The following is a 9,847-nucleotide window of genomic DNA, read 5'->3' on the forward strand; positions in this document are numbered from 1 at the left end:
CGTTACTTCCACGGCCCCAACGGGCGGAGGGCTGCTCTGAACTCCTGTCCCTCTTTCTCTCCTCTCTCTCCTCTCCTCTCCTCTCCTCCGGCGGCGGCACAGGCCGCACCGTCGGGCCCCCCCGCGGCGAGGCGCTGCGGCCGGCAGCCCGTGCCCGCCTGGCCCATGGCGGGGCCGCGGGACCCCGCGGAGCGCTGCTCCTGCCGCAACACCAACTGCGTGGAGCGGCCGCTGCGCCGGCTCTTCGAAGGGCTGGCGAGCGCCGTGGCCGCCTGCCCCTGGCCCTTCGTGCTGGTGCCGCTGCTGCTGTCCGGCGTGCTGGGCGCCGGCTTCGTCTTCTTACCGCAGCGGCAGGCGAACGACATCGAGGAGCAGTTCACGCCGACGTGGGGGCCCGCCAAGGCCGAGCGCGACTTCGTGCGGCGGCACTTCCCCACCGACGACTCGGAGCGCTTCTCCGCCCCGCGGCTGCCCACCGAGGGCGCCTACGCCGCCCTCATCGCCGTGGCGACGAACGGGACCTCGGTCCTGGAGCCGGCGGCGTGGGCAGAGGTGCTGCGGCTGAACGCGGCCGTGCGCGACGCCGACTACGAGCGGCTCTGCGCCCGCACCGCCGGCGGCTGTGCCAGCCCCAACCCGCTGCTGTCGCGGCGGGGCGATGCGGGACCGCCCGCCCCGGGCAGCCTCCGCTTCCCCGTCAACGGCAGCGAGTTCCTGGGGGCCGCGCTGGGCGGCGTGGAGACGGACGGCGGGCGGCTGCTCGGGGCGCGGGCCCTGAAGCTGGTGTATTACCTGCGGGAGGACGGCCCCGAGGCGCACGACAGCCGGCAGTGGCTGGAGAGCTTCCTGCAGGACATCCCGGCCAAAGTGAAGGAATTGCGCCTCGGCTCCATTCAGGTAACGCGGGGGCCGGGTGCGGCCGTGCGGAGCCGCCGAGCCCGAAATGTCCGGGCGGCCCCGCCGCGGAAAGGGAAAGGGAAAGGGAAAGGGAAAGGGAAAGGGAAAGGGAAAGGGAAAGGGAAAGGGAAAGGGAAAGGGAAAGGGAAAGGGAAAAGGAAAGGGAAAAGGAAAGGGAAAAGGAAAGGAAAAGTGGCGGGGAAAGGCAGGCAGGCTGCGAGGGCTAGGCCAATGCTCTTCTGCAAACGTGATATTTGGCCTTGCCTGTGCGTTTGTAAAAAGAACAAGAAGAGGAAAAGTGCTTTATCGTTTCTTGTTGTTTTAACGGCAGGTGACTTACTTTACCTCGCTGTCCAGACAAGAGGAGTTTGAAGGCAATACCAGGAGTGTGATCCCGCTCTTCTCCATAACATATTTCCTGACAATAACCTTTTCAATCATCTCTTGCCTAAGGTAAAATATCTGTAGGCTATGGCTCAATGAGCAGTGATCTTTGCTCTTCTTACCTTCCTTCAGTTGATTTCTGCACTTGCCAGAGTGTAGGCATTCTTGAAACTGCAGGCTTCCAGTGACATTTAATGATATGCAAAGGGTATTCCTTTGCTTTTTCTTGTCTATCTGTGCATATTTCCTAACTGCTTAGATGGGGTTCATGGTAAGTACCAGATAAATACATTAACAAGTCTTCAGTGTGGACATGACCAACTTGAATGCTCACTTCCTAGAGAAATTAATCTTGTCCACTGCTGACACCTAGGATCTCTTAGAACATCATTCATCAGGTGTTCTCTTCAGACAGGGTATTGTCTGGGAAATATATGACACATTACTAAGATACTCCTTGAAATATTTTCAGACTGAACTGCATAAGAAATAACACCTGGCTTGCAAGCTGTGGAGTGCTTTCTTCTGGCTTAGCAGTATTAAGCAGCTTTGGATTGCTGCTCTTCTGTGGAGTGCCATTTGTGGTCACTGTAGCAAATGCACCATTCCTGATTCTGGGTGAGTAGAAAAAGTGAGTAGTGAAGACCAGAGCGAAGTTAAAACAATGTAATGGTGTCAGTCTTTTATGATGTGAATGTCAGATAATACAACATTTTCTCCTGAAGCGAGTGTAGGAGATACCCAGAGGTGCAGCCCCCTCAAAGCACCTACAGGTAGGCAAGCCCCTCAGCTCAGCTCAGTGGGACTGGAGTTGGGTTCTGGTGCAAGGGCAGCTTTCCCCAGAAGACAAGGCCTCATCTAGATCCACTGCTACAGCAGGAAGATTGTAAATGGGAGAATGGTAAGGTTAGCACTTCTGGCATTGTTCTAGTGTCCCTGGAAATGTAGCCAGGATGATTAATCCTCTGCAGTATAACATCTGTGTACGAACCAGTCTCAGTCGGCTGCACAACTGAAGTGATGCACCATTTGTGCAAGCAGCTCCCCCCAAAATCCCAAGGAAGTTGGTATTGCATCCTTGCTTCACAGAGTGCTTAACAGCCAGTGCTGAACTTTCCAAATACTGATAGTGTTGCTGCAATTAGATCATGTTTCCAATTACATAATGTTGCTGCAAACAAATTACTGCTTTTAAAATCCTTACTGGTCTCCAGTATCATACATTCTTCTGATGTTTTCTTTGGCTTGGTCTCATGCTGAGGAAAACACATGGAGCTCTCAGGTTGACAGAGGCTGTGCATCATCCTAAGCTATCCGATGCAAATGCTCCTTTGGGCAGGCATTGTTTCTGTTTTCTGCATAATTCTAATGCATTTTTTATTTACTTTTGTTTGCTCATCAATTGCAGTGGCTCTTACTATCAAAGAGGCCCTTCTGTATACCTGGGAAAGGACTTAAGCCAGTCTCTTCAGATCTTCAGAAATAACACACAGACTTTTGTCTTCCTTGTGTTAAAGCAAACAAATTCTCAGTACATCAGAGGCTTTGCTTTGAAGGCTGCTTGCTTTCCAAAGCAGCCTGGCTCGCTGCCATCCAGTAATACCTTTTGATGTGCTGCTTAATGATTCTTTGCATGTTTGCTGGCAATTGCCTTTCAGGTAGCAGGTAATGATTTCATCTCTTCTTCTGTGCTTGGCCAAATCTCACTCCGCTATTCGGGCAGCCTTGTTTTCCCTTTTGTGTGATTAATTTTCAGTGAATAGAAGAGCCCTTGACAGCATGGCAAAATACTGAAAAGTGTGAGATAATAATCTTGAGAGTTAGCAGAGGTAAGAGAAGCCCATTGCTCTTCATTTTTGAACTTCAGCTCACTCACTCTGGCATCTTAGCAAAATCCCAAATCTTCCTGGCAGGCTTTCCCAGGGACCTGTCAGGTAATATTTATGAGCACATTGGTATAAATGTGAACAAAAATGAATAATAAATTGTGACTAAGTGCTGGAAGATAAACTGGAGAGAAGTAGACGGAAAGAGCATAAAAAAAGCAAGCCATCAGAAAACTGGAATCACTCTTCTCCCATGTGCAACTGCTCTTCCTGCCTTCTGAAGGCAGAACAAGAAATTATTGGTCTAAGTTGCTGCAGTGGGGGGGGAAGAGATTGCAGAGATAATGGGGGATGCTTCCAGTAAGAACAGTTGAGCATCAGAATATGTGATGCTTTGAAATCTGTGTCATCTGCATCAGGGGACAAATGGACATCAGCTACAAGACACTTGTCAGAGCTGCAGTAGGTGTGCTCAATCCTTCATCGGGGTCCCTGAGGGATCAACAGCCCATTAGGTCACCAGGAAGTGCTAAAAGGTAATACATTCAGCCACATACAAAGCATCTGTTCTCCAGATTCTCTTGCAACTTGCATCAGCACTGGAGCAGTGTTAGTAGCCCAATCTCCTTTTTCAGATTTTAGGCAGAATGAAATTTGACTAATGTTGTAGTTTTGTTGGGTGTTGGTGGAAGCTGCCATTGGCAGTGCAGCATTAACAGTCTCTCCTCTTGCAGGGGTTGGCGTTGATGACATGTTCATCATGATTGCTTCCTGGGAACAAAGTTTAAGGAAAAAAGAGAAGTCCAATGTTAAATCTCTGCTGGCTGAGACTTACACAGAGGCAGCGCTTTCTGTGACCATCACCACTCTGACAGATGTTTTGGCCTTCTTCATTGGCACCTGGACTGTTTTTCCATCTGTGAGGTCTTTTTGCCTCTATACGGGCACAGCTTTTGTCTTCTGCTATGTATATACCCTGACCTTCTTTGGGGCAGTTCTGGTATTAAATCACAAAAGGGAGCAAGGGAACCGACATTGGCTGACTTGTATGCGTGTGGATGTAGGTAAAGATCAGGCTGAGAACTGCTGCTTGTACAATGCTTGCTGTATTGGCAGTTGTTCTGGGCAGCCATCTCAGCCAGAAGGTGAGCATCCAATGAGCACATTCTTTAAAAAATATTATGGCCCTTTTATTACAAATAAATGGATCAAGGTGCTCATGGTGTTGCTGTATGGAGCATATTTGGGTGGCAGCATTTATGGGTGTACTCAGATCAGGGAAGGCATTGATCTCCGAAATCTGGCAAATGATGCCTCCTACGTTATTCCATACTATGATGATGAAGACAAATACTTCTCCACATATGGACCCCGGGTCATGGTTGTCATTGCTGAGAGTGTAGATTACTGGAATGAGTCGGTGCGTCTTGGCATTGAGAGCTGCACACAGAATTTAGAGAACATTTCCTATGTAGATAAGAACTACTCGGAGTCATGGCTGAGAGTATACACAGGACTTGCCAAAAGGGGTTTGGTAAATATAGACAGTAAGACTGACTTCTTAAATAACTTAACTGTACTGTTCAGAATTCTTCCCAGTTTTGAGTGGGACATAAACAAGACTCAGGATGAAATAGAGGCTTCGCGCTTCTTCATCCAGACAGTGAATGTGACATCAGCCGTGGATGAGAAGAATCTCCTCAGTCAGTTAAGGGAGGCAGCCAAGCAGTGCAGCATTCCACTGAAGGTATATCACCCAGCCTTCATCTACTATGACCAGTACCTGGTAATAGTGCAGAACACTGTTCAGAACGTTGTCATTGCTGCCGGGGCCATGCTCGTTGTCTCCCTTCTGCTCATTCCCAACCCATTGTGCTGCTTGTGGGTGACTTTTGCTATAGCCTCTGTTATAGTTGGCGTTGCTGGTTTCATGACATTCTGGAACGTCAACCTCGATTCCATATCCATGATCAACCTGGTCATTTGCATTGGGTTTTCAGTAGATTTTTCTGCTCATATTTCCTATGCCTTTGTTACGAGTGGAGAGTCATCAGCCAATAAAAGGTCAATTGAAGCTCTGTCCCTGCTAGGTTACCCAGTTCTACAGGGTGCAGTTTCTACGATATTAGGCGTAGTTGTCCTGGCTGCATCAAACGCCTATATCTTTAGGACATTCTTCAAGATCATGTTCCTTGTTATTTTGTTTGGGGCTCTTCATGGTCTTGTTTTTATTCCAGTGTTTTTAACCTTTTTTGGAAACTTTGGCAGTTCACCTCACAATACCGTGTCTAAAAAGTTAGAGCATAGGTTTAGAAATGATAAAGACTGTCCATGAATTATTTAAATATAAGATTTTATATATTTACTATGTGGGCACTCAAATGCAGTGACTGTCAGGAAATACACGACATGAAAAGCAGAAGAATAAATACATCAGATCAACTTCAGGACTTCAGAAAAGCCTGGTAAGAAAAATAACAAACTGCACAGAATGGATTTGCATTTTTTACCTTTGTGTATGTTCATCTACCACCTTAATGTTGCTATTTATCTTTTTTTTGTGTGATATTTTTACTGAATGTTCTAAAATTATTACAAACACTGGCCATTGCATCAGGTGAATGGACTATGTTACATGTGTGTAGGACACAGTCCTAGAGTACCTCCCATTGGACTGTATTTCCTCATTGTTTGCCTTGATGCTCTAACTCATCCCAGCACTGAGCTGGAACACAGTTTTTACCCAAGAGGCTCAAATACAGCAAAATTACAAAAGGTCAGAACTGTCTCAGACTGTAATAATTTGTAAGCCTTCAGGAGACAAAATGTGCTTAGGTTCCGAATGCAGCACAAGAAAACCTTGGGGAAGACTCACCCCAAAGTGACTCCTGTTTTCTGTTCAAAGCTTTTTCTTGGCATCCCATTTTCTAGCTAAGGTTGAACATCTGCAACCCTTAAGAAGTTTGTGTGTGCTTCTGTAGACTGCAATTTGCATGGACCTCTTGAGTTACCACCTTGGGAGATGTTGTTGCATGGTATGAGAGGGCAGGGATTCATTAGAGACAATTGCAGCCTGATTCGGGACAAAGTGAAAAATAACCCCAAGTTTATGCAGATCAGTCCTAAAACTGTAAACTCATAAATTCCATTGTGTTCATCAGTGCATCCTGGGATGCACTGGTAGAGCAGAGGAGCTTTCACTGAGTAGTAGCTAGTAATATATGAGATGATCTTCAAACCCATGGGAATAAGGCATTAGGTGAAAATCAGTTCATAATTTGTTGCCAGTATCATGATAGACCCATTGGAAATAAAATAAGCAATGGTAACCAGTATTTGTAATTCTGGAAAAAATTGGTGTAGAACTTATTAAATCATTCAGTCCAAATCTGCTGCTGTGGTGGGTTTCTTCTGAGAGTCTGAGCAAGTGTGACAAAGCCAGGGACTGCCTCTGTTCCCTGTGGATATCTAGCCAGTTTCATGAGTAAACAGGGCAAGATCCTTCTCATTCATAGAGTCATAGAACAGCTTGAGTTGGAAGGGACATTTATGTTGATTTGGCATGGTCTGGTTTTTTGGTAGCAGGGGAGGGCCACAGAAGCAGCTTCTGTAAGAAGCTGCTAGAAGCTTCCACCATGTCTGACAGAGCCAATCTCTAATGGCTCTGAAGATGGACGTGCTGCTAGCCCAATTAGAGAGGTTCGTAATGCCTCTGTGATGACATACTTAAGAAGAAAATCAAAACAGCGCATGTGCAGCTTTTTTCTGGGGTGGCAAGGCGCCGCCACCAAGGCCATCCTGGCAGCATGAGGCAATGCACTGCAGCATGGCCCACAGCAAGCCTTGCCTGCCTGGCCACCCCTAGTGAGCTGTGCCAAAGACAGAAGGGCAGGGGCAGCTGCCACAGATTCCCCTTCCCGGTGCTGCATGTAAAGAGAGGCATTAAACAGCACCAGCACTGCAGCAGACACCATTGCCCATCAGTGGCAGCAGGGCTGTGTGGCTGGTGCAAAAGTATGGCGAGCAACTCCTGGCAAGGAACCTAAACAAGATGGCCCTCTCGGCACTGCGGGATCCTGCAGGAATTTTTTTAATTGGTGGAACTTGTTGGCAGTGGTACCTACAGGCAACAGCTTTTTTTCTAGTCAGAGAAGAGGAGTTGAGGACAGGTGAGGGGAAACAACATGGCGGCACCCAGGTCAGTGGAAAAGGGGAGGAATTGCTCCAAGTGGTGGAGCCGAAATTCTTCTGCAGGCTGTGGTGAGGACCATGGTGAAACAGGCACCTTGCAGACCATGAGGTCTAAGGAAGATGCAGGGATCCACTCGCAGCCCATGGCAGAAGTACTAACACTGGAGTGGGTGGATACTGGAGAAAGGTGTGATCAAGTGGGAGACCCAAATGGAGAGAGAGTGCCCCTGCTTCCTGAGATCAAGAAAGAAGACCCTTGCTTCCAAACTAGAGCAGCCTGTCCTTAGAGGACACACTGTGGAGAAGTGACTCATGCCACAGCTGTTTTGGAAAGACATTGCAGTAGTTTAGGCAGGACTGCTGCTCCTTGGAAATTGGAGCGACACTGGAGGAAGTTCACAGAAAACTGTCCCCTGTGGGAGGGACCCTCTGGCATAGCAGAAGAAAGACTCCTCTTCCTGACTGAACAGAAAAATATCTTGGGTGATGAACTGAACAAAACCCCCACATCCTATCTCTCTGTGCTGTCAGTGGGAAAGATGGAGGGGCTGGGGGAAAGAAGTGTTTTAAAGACTTATTTTACATCTAATTGTCCTCTTCTGACTCTGTTAATAATAAATTCACTTTATACCTTTAAATTTTAACCTGCTTTGCCCTTAGAATGCTTTCTCCCAGTCCTCATCTCAACTTGTGAGCCCTTTGTTATTTTTGTTTTCCTCTCCTGTGCCTAGCTGAGAGCACAAGTTGAGCAAACAGCTTTTGTGGGCACCTGGCATTTGGCCAGTGTCAAACCACAACATTTTAAAGGTCATCTAGTCCAACCCTTCTGCAATAAGCAGGGGCATCTTCAACATGATCAGGTTGCTCAGAGTCCACTCCAATCTGACCATGAAAGTTTCCAGTTCTCTGGGCAACCTGCTTCAATGTCTTACAACCCTCATTGTAAAAAAAATCCTTAAATTAAGTCAACTGTCTTTTAGTTCACTCATTACTGCTGGTCTTGTATCAAAGGCCCCACTAAAATGTTTGTCCCTGTCACTATTCCGGGTCCCCTTTTGCCCAGAGCCATCTCTTCTCCGGGCTGAACAACCCCATCTATCTTCACAGGAGAGGTACTCCAGCCCTCTGATCATCTTTGTAGCCTCTTCCAGACTCATGCCAGCAAGTCCATGTTCTTCTAATACTCAGGACCCCAGAGCTGGATGCAGTGTTACAGGTGGAGTAGAGGGGCAGAACACCTCCATTGACCTGGTTGCTATGATTATTTTGATACAGACCTGGTAGAATTGGCTTTCTGGGCTTCAAGCACAGATTTCTGGGTCATGTCCAGCCTCCCATCCAGCAGTGTACCCTGAAGTTGTTCTCAGCAGGGCTGCTCTCATTCTCTTCATCTCCCAGCCTGTTTTGATACCAGGGGTTGCCCCAACCCATGTGCAGGACTTTGCACTTGGCCTTGTTGAATTTCATGAGATTCCATTTCTTGTGGTTGTCCAGGTCCCTCTGAATGGCAATCCTGACCCTCAGGCATGTCACTTCCACCACTCAGCTCAGTGCCATCTGCAGACTTGTTCAATCCCTTTGTCTGTATCATTGAGGAAGATATTAAATAGCACTGGTTCTAGAATGGACCCCTGAGGGATACCACCTGTTACCAATACCCATTGGGACACTGAGACACTGACCACTACCTCTCAGATGCAACCAATTAACCAGTTCCTCATCCACCTAGCAGTCTACCCATCAAATCCATATCTCTCTAATTTAGGGAAAAAGATGTTTTGGGGTACCATGTCAAAGGCCTTGGAGAAGGACAGAGAAAACAATAGCCTTTCCCATATGCACTGACACTGTCACTCCATCACAGAAGGTTGGTCAGGCAGAACTTGTTCTGGTGAAACCATACTGGTTGTCTCAAATGACCTTTCTGTCCTCGACACACCTTAGCATAGGTTAGGAGGATCTGTTCCATGATCTTCACAAGCACAGAAATCAGTAGTTCCCAGGATTCTCCTTTCTACCCTTTCTGAAGATGGGTTCAGTGTTTCCCTTTTTCCAGTCACCTCGAACTTCACTTGACTGCCATAACTTTTTGAACAGCATAGAAAGTGGCTTGGCAACTTACATTAACTAATTTCTACAAAGCTCTGGGATGCATCTCGTCAAGTCCCATAGATACATGTATGCTCAGGTTCCTCAAGTGGTCATGAATCTCTTCTCTTACACTGGAAGGGACTTTTCTCCCAAAGCCCCATCTTGCAGTCCACCCACTCAAGAGGTGTAAGACAAGAGGTTGCCATTCAAGACAGGCAAAAAAGGTACCTGAGTACCTCAGCCTTCTCCTTGTCTTTTGTGACCATTTGCTGGCCTTTGTTAAAAAAGGAAGATACTCTTTCTTTCACTTTATAACAGCAGGTGGCTTCCAGCTCCTCCTGTCTGTTGCCCATGCTGCATGCAGTGGTCTAGAGACACTTCAGCTGCGATATTGGCCATGTTGCTTTCTTAAGAGGAGCACCCCTAATTACATTGAGATACTTTTGTGGCAGCATCTA

The 9,847-nt window shown here is 47.4% G+C and overlaps 1 protein-coding gene across 1 annotated transcript; it reads left to right on the top strand.

The window, feature by feature from the left end:
- Window positions 1-7,533, top strand: LOC110477308 (patched domain-containing protein 3). Its single transcript, XM_077782751.2, has 4 exons — window positions 1-897; window positions 1,229-1,350; window positions 1,754-1,899; window positions 3,842-7,533. The coding sequence occupies exons 1-4, from the start codon at window positions 166-168 to the stop codon at window positions 5,440-5,442; spliced, it is 2,601 nt and encodes an 866-aa protein (XP_077638877.2). The 5' UTR covers window positions 1-165; the 3' UTR covers window positions 5,443-7,533.
- The last annotated feature ends 2,314 nt before the right edge of the window (window positions 7,534-9,847 follow it).

The sequence above is a fragment of the Lonchura striata genome, chromosome 2 (assembly GCF_050655825.1).
Source record: "Lonchura striata isolate lonStrDom1 chromosome 2, ASM5065582v1, whole genome shotgun sequence".
Classification (NCBI taxonomy): domain Eukaryota; kingdom Metazoa; phylum Chordata; class Aves; order Passeriformes; family Estrildidae; genus Lonchura; species Lonchura striata.